Below are 18,354 nucleotides of genomic sequence, written 5' to 3' on the forward strand. Positions count from 1 at the left end.
GTGCAATAAGTTGAGGAAAAAATAAAATGCATAGAGACGAAAAAGATGTAAAATTAATCTGCCTTAAATTCTCAGACAACATACTATGTACAAAGAAAACTCCAAAGTTCAACCAAGAAAAACATACTACAATAATAAATTAATTAAAATGATAAAAGAATACGAAGTCAATGTACAAAAATCAATTTTAACTCTATCTAATAGCAAGAAACAATTAGAAAAATTCATATTAAAAATACTGCTTATACTAAGAGCTCAAAACATGAAATATTCAGGGGTAAATTTAACAAAATACTTGCAAGACCTATACAATGAAAACTACAAAACATTTCTGAGTGGTATTAAAGAAAATCTAAATAAATGCAAAGATATACCATGTCATGAATTATAGGTTAAGATATAAATTCTTTGTATATTAATCTATATATTCAACACAAGCCAAATTCAAATACCATAGACTTTTTCTTTTAGAAACTGATAAAACTGATTCTAAAAGTTATATGGAAATGCAAAGGACTCACAATAGCCAAAACAATTTTGGAAAAGAACAACAAAACTGAAGGAATTATACTGCCACATTTTAAGACTTTTTATAATGCTACATTAATAAAGTGTTAAATTGTCTGTCCACAAATGTATATGCTGAAATTGAAGATTCATGTCCAAGAAATGATTCTTAATCCTATGTCATATTGTATAGAAAATTAATTTAAAATGTACTACAGACTATACGCTTACACTCATTTTTAAAAGTTGAGAAAGTAAAAATATAAACCATGGAGAAAATAATCAGTGATGGTCCTAATTTCTTTTAAGAGCTTATACCCCACATACTTGAATTTTACCTCAAACTTCTTGTCTTCCTCAAACTTTTTCTGATCACATAATTCATCATAATCTTCTTGTAACTTAGTATGAGTTTCTTTAAGTGATGATAATTCATTTTTAATCTCATTAATTTCTCCATTAAGTTCTTCAACCTAATATATAACATTTAACCAAAATGAACATGTATATAAATTAGTTGTGTACACAAATACTTCATTAACACAAGTGTTTAGAAATTGTAAACAATGAAAACATTCCCAAAGTAATTACTAATATTAAAAGCTACCATTTGTTGAGTTGTGCTGAGTACTTCATAAACATAATTTCATACTCTTAAAAATCCTATGAGGTATTTTCAGCCCCCAATTTACAGGTGAGAAATGTGAGGCTCATAGACGTTAAGTAACTTGCCCAAGATCAGGTAGAAATAAAGTGATAGTCAAGATTCAAATGCAAGGCCAAGCCTAGGAGTTGTGCTCTTAAGTACATTAAATCACTTCTTGTTACAAATGAAAAATTAATTAACTTTTAATCATAAAAATTCTATAAAGGTTACTATTTCATTGCTTTCTTAAAGTTTTATTTTCTTGTTGCAAATTAGATACACAGATTTCAACTCAACTAGATGAAGAATATTGAGTACTAAGTACTACAAATAGAAACTGACCCTTCAGCCTAATACTTATATCTACAAATTAGTTTCTACTGGCTATAAAATTTTATAATCTTTTTCTTAGTGGGATTCTCCTTCATAGGAACCTCAAATGTGAGACAAAATAAGTTCCAGGAAAAAGAAAAATACCATTTTGTCATAAAATATTACAAAAGTTTCTCTCGAATAATTTTAAACTACCAAAAATCCTACTAATGCATGTAATTTTCCTTGTAGGGGTTAACAGACATGAGCTCACCAACTACTTTCCCTTCACCTTACCTATTTTAACCATCTTTTAACCTATCTCTGCAAGGTTCTTCTTCTCCAGGGCTCAACTCTTCATGTGTTCTCTATCCTGTCCTCTCTTATCTCCCTTAGAGACTAACTCAAGCAAAGATTGTTCTCCTGCTGCTGGTGCTGCTGCTGCTGAGTCGCTTTAGTCGTGTCCAACACTGTGTGACCCCATATACGGCAGCCCGGGCTTCCTCGTCCCTGGGATTCTCCAGGCAAGAACACTGGAATGGGTTGCCATTTCCTTCTCCAATGCATGAAAGTGAAAAGTGAAAGTGAAGTCACTCAGTCGTGTCCAACTCTTAGCGACCCTATGGACTGCCGCCTACCAAGCTCCTCCATCCATGGGATTCTCCAGGCAAGAGTACTGGAGTGGGTTGCCATTGCCTTCTCCCTCTTCTCTCCTAGATATTCTCAATTTCCCCCACCATACCAACATGTTTTCAGCCCACAAATACGCTCTTGTAATGACTGTAACTTTTTTCTTCTTGACTCAATTACTCTCTCACTTCTTAAAGTTCACTCTTGGTACTTTCAAATTCTAACCTCTCTTCACTCCTTAAGGGATTCCCTGGTGGCTCGGATGGTGAAGCGTCTGCACGCAATGCGGAAGACCTGGGTTCCATCCCTGGGTTAGGAAGATCCCCTGGAGAAGGAAATGGCAACCCACTCCAGTACTCTTGCCTAGAAAATTCTATGAATGGAAAAGCCTGGTGGGCTACAGTCCATGTGGTTGCAAAGAGTTGGATACAACTGAGCGACACCACTTTCTTTCTTTACTTTCACTCCTTAACAACCAGACTTCTGCCCTCATGTTCTACTGACTTTTTTTCTATTATTACCTGCAAATTAGCAAAAGGACTTGTTCCAAGTTTCATACCATTTAACAGCATTGTAGTACAACTGTGTAGACTACTTATTTTCAAACAGCCTCTTTTCTTCATTTCATGGTACCATTCCCTCTTCATCCTCCTACCTTTCTCACTGTTCTCATCAGGCTCCCTCTCCCACACTAACCACTCACAAAATTCTGGCATTCCCCAAAGCTCTTTCTTCCTTAGCCTTCCATAGATGATCTTATTATACCTTCAAATTTCATCTCTATGCTAAAAAGTCTTTAATCTCTATCTCATCTTCCAACCTCTTGCATAAGATTAGATTCATGTTTCCAAATACATGATATGAATTTCAAGTCAGATATCCTGCAGTCATCATAAGTTAAGCAATTTCCAAACTAAACTCATTTTCATCCACCAAATCTGCTTCTTCTTTCACATTCCTTATGTCATTTAGTGATATTATTCTGCTAATCTGTATAATTATACTAATCTCAGACTCATAGTTGACTCCTTTCCCTTTTAAAATCCATTATATATAAAATGTGGTTAATCCTGCTATTCTACCTCCAGTCCTTCTTGCATCTATCTCTTTTCTCTGTATTCACTGTTGTTGTTGTTCAGGCGCCCAGCTGTGTCCGACTCTGTGCAACCCCATGGACTGCAATCCTCACTACTGTTGCCCTAATTCACATCCTCATGGGCTCATGGTTAGAATATTCTTCTTATTGATCTCTTCCCATAATGCCATTCTCCATACTACTGCAAGAGTTATTTTTCTAAGCTGCAGATCTAAGTCACTTTTCTGCTTTAAAAATCTCAATGGCTTCCCATTACTTTTAAAATAAAGTTCAATTTCCTTAGGGAAAAACTCTTCAGAAGATGATTTCAACCTCATTTGCAATGTCACATTCTAGATCAGACCATTCATCGTTGAGAAAGCAATTTCATGCCTCCATCATTATCCCCTTTCTTAAATGGAACGCCAACAGAGTGGAACGAGAAGTATAGGAAGCAGGCACCTTCTGTCTGGTGAAACTCTATTCATCTTTCAAGTCCAAATTCTAGGGTCATCTTTTCTCTAAAACTTTCTCCAACCTAGTTAAACAATATGATTTATTTTGTGCTTTCACAGTAATTTGTTAATACTACTATTAATACTACTAAAAACACTCCATACTATTGTAGTTAATAATTACCTGTCTTTTGAGAGTGTGAGCTCTTTAATATATTAATCTTTGTATTTTAGGCACCTTTGAAAATCCAGCACCTAGAACAGTGTCTAACACATAATAGATGCTCAACAAATGTTGTGAATTGAATTTCTTTTGTGACACCCCCTTTCTCTAAATAATTTCCGAACATCTCCACTTATTACTGTTTTACCTATAAATATCTATTGGCTATATAACTGGCCAAATAAAAGCAGGTACACATACCACATTCTTTATGACATTTCTATGAATTTTAAAATATATTGTCTAGTAATATTGTTTAATTTGTACAGTATCCTTTCACTATTTTAAAAAAAGAACAGCAGTATATATGATTTCATCTTATATTTGTTACTGTCTTTTAGTTTTTTAAAAACCTATCTTGAGCTGACCTCAGTAGCAATACAACAATTACCCTTCACTCGAGAGTGGTGAAATGCTTACAAAGAGACAGAAATACAATTAAAGAGTAGATCTGACCTTCCACTCAAGAAAACTCCTATAGAACCAAAGCAGCTTTTAAAAAATTAAACTATGTTCTGTTTAGTACTGAAGGATAAAGTGAAATGAATGCAGGTGTTAAAACTCCTAAGACAAAACCAATTTCATCCAAATTATAAACAGGTCTCACCAGGAAAGCTGAATGCTTATTTCTCTTAATTCAATTGACTCCTGCCCTCCCCCCAACTGCCCCAGGGGAAGAACATAGTTGAAATATCACTGGGAAAAATAAATGTTTACTTTTCTTATCTCAACTAATTTTGGGGGGCATGATTGACATATTCAAGTTTATAGTCTCGTTTTACATCATAGTTTTCCTTACCCTGACAGTACTATTTCCATGGTCTTTTAAACATTAGACATGAGACTGAAGTGTTGGGATGCAAGGCAGATTAGCTGAAGCTAAAATGAAAATTACTATGTTTGTTGCTTAATGATGAACTTTACCTATATAGGGATCATTAAGCATTTTATAGTATTCTGATCTAACGAATTACAAAATACTTTTTGAGAATTTGGAAAAGCTCATCAAATTAATCAGTGAAAATCTGATCTCTCCAAAATACAAATTAAGAGAACATGTTAGCTGCAAATGGATCAAAAAATCAATAATTACTTTTATAACAATTTATATCAAACAAACTCAACCACAGAATAGTACACAGATATATATTATTACAAATTATATTAATACAGTGTTAGAATTTTATAGTATAACTAGTATAATAGTTTAAAATATCTCACTTTCCCAAAATAAAATAGATAATAAATAGAACAACTGATTTTGGGTTCACCAGACTTTAAAGTGAACCTTGTATTTCACAACTTCATATCACTTTACACGTTTTATTATCTACTTCACTGAAATTAAAATTTAATGTAAAATAAAATAGTTGTGCTTTAAGGAAATAATCATGTTAATAACATAACAATTCTCTTGATAATATGTTAATACTAGAGAACCCAACTACTGTATACATGTTCTAAACATGGCTTTAATATGACTCAATGAAACTGCTGAGGAAAGCTGAAGAGATCAGCTAACAATAATACTGATATAATTCTTTATTATAACTATTTATTAAAACACTATCAATGGTTTTATGAAAAGGAAAATTTTTGTCACCTATGAAAAGTCATACAAAATATAAATACACACATGTATATGTGTGGTTTTTCATGTATAAAGCATTAAAGAAAATTTTATTAAATTTAGCTTTAAAAACAGTCACCTTTTAGAAATACAAGTGCAAGAAGAAAATGGGTCTGACTTTATTCCTATAATATTTTTGCAATATTTTCTTAGCATTTAATAGTTATTTTAAATGTCTACAACTACTTAAAATATTTTAAAATTTTACTATTAAATAAACCTACATGCTTCTTCCAGGTTCCTAGTGCCTTCTTATGCTCATTTTGAAGATTAAGGAACTTTTCTTCATTTTCTTTTACCTTCTCCCTTTGCAGCTCATTATCTCTTTCAAGGGTCTGCAATAAAATTAATTATCCAAAAAATAATCAATACCACATTAATGAATTTTGATGTGTTTTATGTTGCTTGGACCTTTGCTTCTAACATGCTGAAAGTGCCATACAGATCAGTGATAATGTGCTATCTCAACAATAATTTTCATAAATTAACAGAAAGGTGCTTATAGTTTAGTTAACAGGAAATAGGGGGAGGTTATGAAAAAGAAATGGCTATAAAAAGGGTATAAAAACATTGCCATTATTCAGTTTCACTGCATAAGTTTTAATGTACTGAAAAAAGTAATATAAAGTACAGCACTGAAAAATATGAAATGTAGCATAATCCAGCCTAACCCTACTAAAATTTTTTAACTACCACAGAATATATTTTCCCTATCTGTTTATTTCAGAAATTAATTGGCTGGAAAACTCTTAAATACAATTAAAATTTTAAATTTCAAATTAATACTTTTTTAGTAGAACTTCAGTATTCACTAATTAACTTATTACTTCATAAATTAACATTATATAATCACTACCACACTCTCCTCTTCCCTTCCCAAAAAAACCTTTAAAGAGTAAAATTATCACTGTTTTCTAAGACAAAGGTTTAAAAGATATTAAACCAGTATCACCAATATTATTAGGTTTCTTCAGTGTCTGCTGATAATCCAAGTAAACTTCTGTAAAAAGACAAATAGTAAGAACTCTACCTGCATGTCTAATATATCTGGAATTTTTTATGTTAATCTGTTTATCATTACTAAAGCCAAGTACATTCAGGGTCAACATGCAAGCCATACAAAGGATACAGAAAGAAAAGGCAAAGTTTTCCTTTACTGGTTTTCCAGCTCTCCCCACCAGAGGTAAAGTAGTTTCTTGTGTATCCTTTCAAAAATTGTCTATAAGCATACAAGTATATATCTTTCAAAGCGTACTATACATACTCTGTTGTGCTGCCATTGGCTTTTCTAAAAATGTGAGTAATATGTCTTGCTTAACTTCCATATCACTATTAAAGATCTCATTTTAGAGGCTTCACAGTATTTCAACTATTTAAAGAGTCCTCAATTACTACATAGAATATCAATATGCGATGACATAATTATGCAAAATTTTGAAAACATTTGATAAAACAATTTTAACACAAAGATTCTCCTCTGGCTCATAAAGAACTATGCACTTTGAGAGCACTCAATGAATACCTATTTTGACTGTCTCTACTTTAGGACAATGTAAATATTTTTAAAGAAGTCATGATTTAACCTTGATTTATAGGTAACATATGATAAAAAGTTTCTAAATATTTACAAGGGTATTATTTAATAGGTGTTTAGTACTTTAACATTCTAACAAATATTTACAGTATCTATTTATATTAGTAACACTATTTTAGAAGACAGACAAATCAAAAAATTCAGAGAAGATATGGGAGAGTATACCAGACAGTATCCTAGTAAAAATAAATGACCAAAAGTATTATGTTCTTAAAAAGCACATTAGATATATCAGTCATTTCCGGTCTGTAACTATATCCCCCATCTAAAAGAAAGTGCCTGTATCTGGTATTCTCTCAGTTTCCATGTTTTGGAGACATTCCATCCTTATCCTACAATGTGAACTGACTGTTCTTTCATCCTGCTACACTGATCTGGCAATCTTTGAGAATTTCCTTTTTTCTTCTGTGGTGGGTCTCCTGTCTTCTATATCCCATGATTTCCTCCTGGTTTATTCCCTTGTCTTGGTAAAGCAAGCTATTACTTTTTGATAAAGCAGACAAATATCATATTTTTTGAAACTTTACATGTCTGAAAGTTATGTTTATTCTACCAATACTTCATTTGTTTGGCTAAATACAGTACAATTCTGTTTTGGAACCTCTGAAAGCATGGTTATATTGTCTTCTACCTTCCAGGGTTGCCAATGAGAAGTTTGAAGCCATTATATTCCCATTCTCATTTTGGATCCTTCATAGGTGACCTACTTTTTTTGCCTCCCCCACCAAGAGAGTTTTATAATCGTCTCTTTTAGTATGAAATTTCATAATGATATGCATTGGTGTTAAGTAAAACAAACTCAGATCCGTCAATTCTGGGTTACTTTCCTGCATTATCTCTTGGATCATTTGCTCTCCTTCCACTATCTCTGTTCTCTCTGAAACTCACCAGACCTCTTGAACAACCCCCTCATTTTCTTCCTTTCCTATTTTCCATCTTCTTGTCTTTTGGTTCTACTTTCTTAGATTATTTTGATGTTATCTTCTAAACTTTTCATTGTACTTTTTATGTATGCTAATATATTTAAGGGTTGTATTTTATTCTATGAATGTTTTTTAGATTCTAAATTACTGTTTTTGGACTAACAAATATATTTCTCTAAACTGAGTATATTTTCTTAGCTTCTCCAAGTTTTTTTTCATTACCCTATTTGTTTTGTCTGTTTTTCACACTGGAGATTTTCAAATATCCAGTGATCCTTAACTGTTTGTTCATATTTAAGAATGAAGTATTAAATAGCCAGCTAAAAGGTTTATCAACTACAAAGTTTTGTCACTAAAATGGTGGCTTCACTGTGTATTGATCTGGCTGAACTGTTTCATCAGGAGAGCTTAATTGCAGGTTAGTTGCCACCGAATCTTCCATTCTGCTGCCTGGAATTTACAAGGCTAACTGTCCTCCAAATGAGGAGACTGCTTGGAGGCTTCAGAATTCTCAGTGTATAGACTTTCCAAATTATTTTTAAAATAATATTCTCTGTACTGTGCTAGTAAACTAGGTCTCAATAAAGCCTGATTTGTAGCATTTGCCAATCTCTTTAAAGTTAAAAAAAACAACCAACCAACCAACCCACCATGGTTAATTCAAGCTACCACTTATTTAAACCAGCTTACAAAATGACAACAGCTCTAATAACCAGCTCTCCCTGGTACAAACTGCCTCGAGCACACCACTGAATCTTTCCAGTGTCAGTTGCTCCTCAAACTCTCCAACTAGTTCTCTATCTTTTGCCCAATAGAAGATAGGGAGTGACTGTGCAGATTAGGGAGAAGAATCTGAATGTGCAATAGCTTTCCACGCAGACCTTCTAGTTACTGGCTCCAGTTATGCATCTTACTTTAGAGGCACATGATGCTTGCAATTTCTGCTCATTTCTGTTGCTTTAACTTGGGTTTCTACTTTCTCTCATTTGCTGAGTAAATGACTAATTTTCCATTTGGTTCCTATTTTTAAAACTTTATTTTTATTGTTTCTTCTTCCCATTTCTGCATTCTTGTGGTTTTTATGTCATTTTATTGCAGCTTCAGAAGGAAATATAAGGGAATGTATAGGTTCAATCCAATATGTTTAACCAGAAGCCCTGACCTGGCAATATTTGAACTTGCAGAGTCCGAATTTACTCACTGTTAATCACCCATTAATTTAATAAGATTTAATGAGCTCCTATTATGTATCAGAAACTTTTTGGGGCTCTTATACTATATTAGTAAAAATGTTAGTATTTTTATGGAATTTATATTCTACCAGGGAATTATTTGGTATTATCTGCAGGCAATGGCAACCCACTCCAGTACTCTTGCCTGGCAAATCTCATGGACAGAAGAGCCTGGTGGGCTGCAGTCCATGGGGTCGCAAGAGTCGGACACGACTGAGCGAATTCACTTTCACTTTTCACTTTCATTCATTGGAGAAGGAAATGGCAATCCACTCCAGTGTTCTTGCCTGAAGAATCCCAGGGACGGGGAGCGTGGTGGGCTGCCATCTCTGGGGTCGCACAGAGTCGGACACGACTGAAGCGACTTAGCAGCAGCAACAGCAGCACCTGGATTAACAAGTTTGAAAACCTTCTCTGACAAAATATATATTGTGGAAAATCAAAATAAAACCACTAGTTAATGCTTTAATATACCAAAAACTAAGTAAATTATTCTGGTTAATACTATGTTAACACTATGATTATAGCAGCAAACTAAATAAATAATCTTCCTAACACTATGATTACAGCAGCATAACTATACTTTTATCTGGACTAAACTATAATTAAATCACAGCAAAAAATATTCTCCATCATGAGAATTTAGGTCTTCTATGCTCCAAACTGTACTTTAAAAAAAATAAGAGATGACAGCATGACTGCAGAGCACTGAAAAACAGTAGGCCATTATGAAGAGTAATGATCCCTTTTAGTACAGGTGGAATTAGAATGCTCCTCAGGAAAACACTTAAGATATCTATGCAGCATAATCCTCAGCAACAGTTCAACATTAATATTTTGTTATACTATATATCAGTGGTTCTCCAACACCAGTCTGTAAACAAGAACTGATCCATGACAAAAATCTCACTAGTCCATGGCAAAAAATGTCAATGTAAGGTCATTGAATGTTTTCTTATACAGGACTGTCCTTTATCTGATATTACATCCTTAATATACTTTTGGTGTTAAAATGTTATCTTTTATAAAATGAAAGTGATGATAGATGGTACTATTTTTTAATGCCCTTAACTGTTAAAAAGCAGACAATTCTATCTTGTTCTTGCCAATACTTTGTTTGAAATTTCACTATATGAAATCTAGCTTCTCTATGTACTATCAAGGCTTAGGCAATAACTGGTTTAGTAAAAAAGAGAGGCATTTGGATTATCTAAAATATTTCCATTTATAGCTAAAAATCCTGTAAACAGTTATTGTCATCATTAACTCAAACTATTAGGTTGGTGCAAAAATAAGTATGGTTTTGCACTGTTGAACTTTGCCATTTGCTATTGGAATACATTCTTAAATAAATGTGGTTGTTATACATTATTTTGATGTGCATTTCTTGCTTTATGTTTTTTGCTAATGAATTATTTGCTGTTTAGTTTATATGTACTTTAGTCTACAGAAATATGGAAATGATGTTAGACAAAAAGCAAATTCAAGAAATTTTTCTTATTTGAGTTCAAAACAGGTCACAAAGCAGTGGAGACAATCACAACATCAACACATTTGGCCAAGGAACTGCTAATGAACATACAACGCAGTGGTGGTTTAAGAAGTTTTGCAAAGGAGACGAGAGCCTTGAAGATGAACATAGTGGCCGGCCACTGGAAGCTGACAGCAATCAACTGAGAGGATCACTGAAGCTACTACATGAGAAGGACAAAGAACTCAATGTCGACATTCTATGGTCACGTGCCATTTGAAGCAAATTGGAAAGGTGAAAAAACTCGGTAAGTGGGGGCCTCATGAGCTGACTGAAAATCAGAAGCATTGTTGTTTTGAAGTGTCCTCTTCTCTTATCTACACAACAACAACAAACCATTTCTCAATTTGGATTGTGATGTGCAAAGAAAAGTGGATATTATACAACAATCAGTGACAACCAGCTCAGCGGTTGGACCAAGAAGAGGCTCCAAAGCACTTTCCAAAGCCAAACAAGAATGAAAAAAAAAGTCACGGTCACGTTTGGTGATCTGCTGCTGGTCTGATCCACTACAGCTTTCTGAATTCTGGTGAAACCATTACATCTGAGAAGTATGCTCAGCAAATTGATGAGAAGCACCGAAAATGACAATTCCTGCAGCCAGCATTGGCCAACAGAAAGGGCCCAACTCTTCTCTGTGATAATGCCCAGCTGCATGTGGTACAACCAACATTTCAAAAGTTGAACCAATGAGGCTACAAAGTTTTACCTCATCTGCCATATTCACCTGATCTCTCACTAACTGACTACTACTACTTCAAGCATGTCTACAACTTTTTGCAGGGAAAAATGCTGCCACAACCAGCAAGAGGCTGCTTTCCAAGAGTTTGCTGAATCCCAAAGCACTGATTTTTATGCTACAGGAATATACAAACATCTCTTGTTGGCAAAAAATGTGTTGACTGTAATGGTTCCTATTTTGATTAACAAAGATGTGTTTCAGCCTGGTTACAATGATTTAAAATTCAGAGTCCAAAACCATAATTACTTTTGCACTGACCTAATATATACATTTATGACTACCATAGGCCCTGTAGAATTCAATAATACATAAACATTGGATTTAGAGCTGGTGAAGGACAATTTTTAAGTTGTGGTCTTTGTATAAGTGATTCAGCAAGAGTGGCATTTCCAACAGATCTAGGAAATATATCTTAACAGTGTAATGTTGTAGAAATAGTGCTGGAGCAGAATCGAGACAAAGATTTAATTCTGGTTTTGCCACTAATTTGGGGCCTTGAACTATTCTGCTTGACTTGTGGATCTCTATTTCATCACAAAATGAAATGGTTGGATTGGCTAATCTCTAACATTTTGTTCATCCTAAAAATCTGTTTCATCTCCTTTAAATGGATTAGGGGACAATCCTGGTAACTGCTTTCATCAAGAATTTGAATAAATTACTTCATATGTTTCTTGGAAGGTTTAACACCTTAGGGAAATAATCCCCATTAAGCACCTATAGGGTGGGTAGAAGAGGTCAGTTCAATTCAGTCACTCAGTTGTGTCCGACTCTTTGCAACCCCATGGACTGCAGCACGCCAGGCCTCCCTGTAGATCACCAACTCCTGGAGCTTACTCAAACTAACGTCCATCAGGTCGGTGATCGCATTTAACCATCTCATCCTCTGTTATCCTTTTCTCCTCCTGCCTTCAATCTTTCCCAGCATCAGGGTCTTTCCAATGAGTCAGTTCTTTGCATCAGGTGGCCAAAGTATTGGAATTTCAGCTTCAGCATCAGTCCTTCCAATGAATATTCAGGACTGGATTTCCTTTAGGATGGATTGGTTGGATTTCACTGCAGTCTAAGACACTCTCAAGAGTCTTCTCCAATACCACAGTTCAAAAGCATCAATTCTTCAGTGCTCAGCTTTCTTTATAGTCCAACTCTCACATCCATACATGACTACTGGAAAAACCATAGCTTTGACTAGATGGACCTTTGTTGGCAAAGTAATGTCTCTGCTTTTGAATATGCTGTATAGGTTGGTCACAGCTTTTCTTCCAAGGAGCAGCGTCTTTTAATTTCATGGCTGCAGTCACCAACTGAAGTGATTTTGGAGCCGAAGAAAAAGTCTGTCACTGTTTCCATTGTTTCCCCATCTATTTTCCATGAAGTGATGGGACCAGATGCCATGATCTTAGTTTTCTGAATGTTGAGTTTTAAGCTAACTTTTTCACTTGGAGACTCTTTCACTTTCATCAAGAGGCTCTTTAGTTCTTCACTTTCTGCCATAAGGGTGGTGTCATCTGCATATCTGAGGTTATTGATATTTCTCCTGGCAATCTTGATTCCAGCTTGTGCTTCATCCAGCCCGGCATTTCTCATGATGTACTCTGCATATAAGTTAAATAAGCACAGTGACAATATACAGCCTTGATGTACCCCTTTCCCAACCTGGAACCAGTCTGCTGTTCCATGTCTGATACTAAATGTTGCATCTTGACCTACATACAGATTTCTCAGGAGGCAGTTCAGGAGGTCTGGTATTCCCATCTCTTTAAGAACTTTCCACAGTTTGTTGTGATCCACACAGTCAAAGCCTTTGGCGTAGTTAATAAAGCAAAAGTAGATGTTTTTCTGGAACTCTTGCCTTTTTCAATGATCCAGCAGATGTTGGCAATTTCATCTCTGGTTCCTCTGCCTTTTCTAAATCCTGCTTGAACATCTGGAAGTTCATGGTTCACGTACTGTTGAAGCCTGGCTTGGAGAATTTTGAGCATTACTTTGCTAGCATATGTTATGAGTTTAATTGTGTTGTAGTTTGAACATTCCTTGGCATTGCCTTTCTTAAGGATTGGAATGAAAACTGACCTTTTCCAATCCTGTGGCCAATGCTGAGTTTTCCAGATTTGCTGGCATACTGAGTGCAGCACTTACACAGCACCATCTTTTAGGATTTGAAATAGCTCAACTGGAATTCCATCACCTCCACAAGCTTTATTCATATTTGCAGATAACTGGACTTTATGAAACTTTTAAAAATCTTTTATTGGAGTAGGTGAAAGGGTTAAAAGAAGGGGGAGATTTGGCTCTAGCATAAGTTTTCCCTCTCTGCCTTCCGGGTGAAATCTGTACAGTATTGGGGGGGGCAGGCAAGAGAAATGAGTGAGGCAAACCTCTTTACATAACTAATCATAGAACATCAATGGTGAAAAGATAATGTTTCACTGTTCAGGTTAAGTTTGGCTTTGTTCAGTGAGGATGGATTCAGCATAATTTCTGGGGCCAAATGCAAAATTTAAAAAAAGAAGAGAAAAAAAAAAAGCTAGTAAAGATACTGATACTAAACCTTTTCTTTTCTCTATGGTTCCTCCATCTCTCTTTGTCTCTCTACCCCTCCATTTTTCTTCGTATCCACCTATCAAGGTGCTTTTTATTTTCTCTTTAATGTCCCCTGGGATAGTCACAGGCCAAACACAGATCCTCACAGATGCCTAAGGGCCTCACCACACAACTTAGCTTTGAGTTCTACCTCCTGCAAGCTACAAGACCCATGTATTATGTTCTTTCTGAAGTTGGGGAAGTTAGTCTCTCCATCCCATGGGCCCTCTGGCGTTCTGGCTGAAGTTGGGAAAGTCAGTCTCTCCATCCCATGGGCCCTCTGGTAGATGGGTAACCCCCAAAGGATTGCAACTGCCAGGCAGGGATGCAGCTCACTACCTGGATTGAGGACTCACTTCCTGCCAAGGCACCTACCTAATGTGCTAGGCATGGCCAACCTAGGGAAAAAGATGCTGAAGGGCACATGTACTCAACTCAGATGACCCTGCTACATCTAGGCCTCCACCAGTGTGGGGTGTGCATGCTAAGTTGCTCCAGTTGTGTCCCTCTCTTTGTGACCCTATGGACTGTAGCCTGCCATGCTCCTCTGTCCATGGAATTCTCCAGGCAAGAATACTGGTTGCCATGCCCTCCTCCAGGGGAGGATCAAACCCACCTTTCTTATGTCTCCTGCACTGGCAGGCAGGTTCTTTACCACTAGCACCAGCTGGGAAGCCCAAACATTGGTAAATGACAACAATAGAACACACAGGCCTCTACCCACCAATGTGACCCAGTCAACATAGAGTGATGGCAAGATAGGAGCAGGGAGGATAAGGCTGTGCAGGGCCCAGGGCACAAAAGGGCAGAAGAGACAGCAGCCAAGAATGGTCCCTTGGATGCAATGGGAGGCTGGAGAATGCCAAAGCTGGGGCTTCAAGCCCTGGTGCAAGCTCCATTTTACCATCAGACTTAATTTACAAAGCATACATTTAAATATAAAAGTTAATAAGAATGTCAAGGAAGTGACCACAGAATATTAAACCTGAAACTCGAGGCTCCTCTGGCTATCAGCCTTATGCAACTGCACCGGTTACATTCTCATGAAGCTGGTCCAGGCCTCTGCTGATGGTGGTCTTTTCATGGGAGGTGAATATACTTTTTTGGGAAATGTTGAGCTTCATGTTTCATTATTAAGAATCCCTTCAGAGGGGCACAAATATCTTCCACTGGCCACCACAGTGGAACATGTCCCCACCTCCTCTTGAGTGGGACATCCCATCACTTGGCAGTTTCTGCTCTTCCACTAACCACTACGTTCCTTCATGTGAAGCCAAGGAACCACCATGTTCTTGCTTATGACCCTTCTAGGGCCATACCGCATTAGAACAAGCATAATACACACTTCAAGTCCCCCTGGAACAGATTCCTCCAAAAACTTTACTCCTTGAATTTTCTAGACTAAAACTGGGCATCAGTCTAGACGTTCTTGGTACACAACTTCCAAACTTCAAGAAATATACACCGAATTCTCCCACAAAATGAATCTGTCACAATTTACTGGCAACACCACAGTGAACCTTTAGATTTAATAGCATCACAAGCATCTATCTAAAAAACTAAGATGGCAGTCTCCCCTTCTTGTACCCCAATTTTTACATGATTTTCCTATAGACTCCTTCATTTTGATTCATGAGGGGAAGACATCTCTCTCAACTAGGGATGTAAGAGAAAAGTATCACTTAATCCTCATTCCCAAAACACTTCCATAACTTCTTCCTCTCCTCAATCACTTTCTTATACATACTGGGAAGAAGATGATGGGGTGATTGTTGTGGCAACAGGACCAGTTCTATCATGTTGTGAAAGGGGATCTGCCTCCCACCCCACTTCTGAAAGCTCACTGACTCCTCTCCTAGAACGTGGTATCATTTGTCACCTTTTATTTTCAGTTTTGAATCTTGGCCAAAATCCTAAGACACAGAGAAAAAATACCCAATCTGTTACAAAATTAAATCAATTACTTGATAAAATGGAACGTTTAACTAGTGACTTAAATGCTAAAAAGAAAAAATGCTCATTTCTTTGAACACTGATACCAAGTTGATGAAGGAGGTCAATACTTTACCCCTAAAATTAAAAATGATCTCAGATAAAGCTGGACATATGAAAGCAACTAAACAGGTAAAAGTTCATTAGATGAAAATATGCATATATATATATATATATAAAATCAGGATATGTTTTATATATATATATCCTAATTATTTTCTTTTATCACCTTCACTTTTTCTTCCATTTCAGTATTAGCTTGAGTCTGTTGCTGAAGTAACTGCTGCAATTGTTGGAAAGAAATGATGATACCCTTTAAAAAAGTATAAATATGATATATTAATTGAAAAAGTTTTAAGGCAGTAGGTATGTTTCTAAACTCACATTCTTAAAATATTTCTTCTAGTTTCTTATTCCAGTTTAATTTCAATGCCATAATAAGCAACATACTGAAATAAACTAATGGCACATTTATTAATATTTAATGCTTTGTATTATATGAGCTCTTACAAAGTACTATTTCTAAGAGTTCCTCAAATAATTAACAAAGTTTTTGAAATGGGCCATGGATTCTGAGACACTACTGAAAAATGCAAAGTATTCAAAACAAAACTATTGTTGGCTTTCTCCTCAAATAGTAAATATATTGCTACTAAAATGGCATAGTGCTAATGGGCGAGAATGGCCTGGTACGCATTCAGGATCAAACAGAGGAAAATCAGAAGAGAAAAAAAAAGAAACAGGAGAAATTTTATTTGTATATCTTTTTTTAAGAATATATTAATTATAAATATCAAATTCAAATGAGAATATAATGTCCTATTAAAGCATGCTATAAGCATAAATACATTTCAATAATTATCTGCTAAAGTACCAGCAGTCTAAACTAAGGAAAACAGTGATTTATATTTATATACTTTATTTATAAATTATTTTAGTGTAATCTTTTTCCAGCTTTATTGAGATATAATTGACATATGTGTAAGCTTAAAGTATAAAATATGATGATTTGATACACATATTTATTGTGATATAATTATCAAAATAAGGTTAACATCTCTATTACCACACATAATCCCCAACTTTTTTGTATGCGGGAGAACATTTAAGATCTACTTTCTGTAAAAAAATAAATAAGCTACAAGGATATATTGTACAGCACAAGGAATACAGTCAATATTTTATAACTTTAAATGTAGCATAATCTATAAAAATTTTGAATCACTGTTGCATAGTTAAAACTAATATAACGTTGTAAATCAACTAGACCTCAACTAAATAAATACTTTTAATATAAGAATATGTCTTCAAAGTCTCATTTAAAAAAAACTCCACTCTCAGCAACTTTAAAATATGACATCATGCTGCACATTACATACCTAGAACTAACTCATTTTACAACTGGAAGTTTGTACCTTTAGATGACCATCTCCTCATTTCTCCTCTGATTTGTTTTTTTGGCAGTACTTTACAGCATGTAGGATCTTAGGTTCCCAAACAGGGATCGAACCTTTACCCTTTGCATTAGAAGCATGGAGTCTTAACCACTGGAACATCAAGGAAGTCCCTGATTTATTTTTTAATGTGAATACAGGTTAGACTTGGTTTAAAAGGTACATATGTAATCCATTCAATATACACCAACTGAGTGTTTACTGAGTGCTAGGAATTGACCTAGGCATGATTCCATTTGTCGTTTATTTTCCACACTGTATTTGGTTTTCAGAATATTTACTGACTTCCAAAATATCTTAGGTTGCTTGCCTGTTTTTCTTCTTGAATACAGGTAATCTCTTCATTGATCTTCTTATTTAATTCCAATTCCTAAAAATTTGAATAATTTTAAAGTTAAGATACAAAATTCAGCAAATTATACATTCAATTCAGGACTTAACAAATTCAGGAGTATCATGACCTATTTTTACTCCAGAGTAGCAATGTTTGTCTACTGTTGAATTAATGATTCTAGTGAACTGAAGATGGTGTTAGATATTCAATACAGGCTGGTGCAAACTTATAAGTAGTGATAATGTTGAAGACAATAAAATTTCTCATCTCCAAAAGGTTTCCTGAAGATATCATTATGCCAGACGATTACCTGAAAGTGAAAGTGAAGCCACTCAGTCATGTCCAACTTTTTGCGACCCCATGGACTGTAACACTCCAGGCTCCTCCATCCAAGGGATTTTCCAGGCAAGAATACTGGAGTGGGTTGCCATTTCCTTCTCCAGGGGATCTTCTTGACCCAGGGATTAAATCTGGGTCTCCCACATTGCAGG

The 18,354-nt window shown here is 35.4% G+C and overlaps 1 protein-coding gene across 1 annotated transcript in view; it reads right to left on the reverse strand.

Moving 5' to 3' along the window:
* Positions 1-18,354, reverse strand: part of CCDC73 (coiled-coil domain containing 73) — a 110,579-nt gene that overhangs the window by 20,864 nt on the left and 71,361 nt on the right. Inside the window, exons 10-13 of the mRNA XM_052653054.1 lie at positions 17,840-17,899; positions 16,287-16,388; positions 5,703-5,816; positions 846-980 (exon numbers count right to left, since the gene is read on the reverse strand). Coding sequence (XP_052509014.1) covers positions 846-980; positions 5,703-5,816; positions 16,287-16,388; positions 17,840-17,899 — 411 coding nt within the window. The remainder of the gene's footprint in view (positions 1-845; positions 981-5,702; positions 5,817-16,286; positions 16,389-17,839; positions 17,900-18,354) is intronic.

The sequence above is a fragment of the Budorcas taxicolor genome, chromosome 15 (genome assembly GCF_023091745.1).
Source record: "Budorcas taxicolor isolate Tak-1 chromosome 15, Takin1.1, whole genome shotgun sequence".
Lineage (NCBI taxonomy): Eukaryota > Metazoa > Chordata > Mammalia > Artiodactyla > Bovidae > Budorcas > Budorcas taxicolor.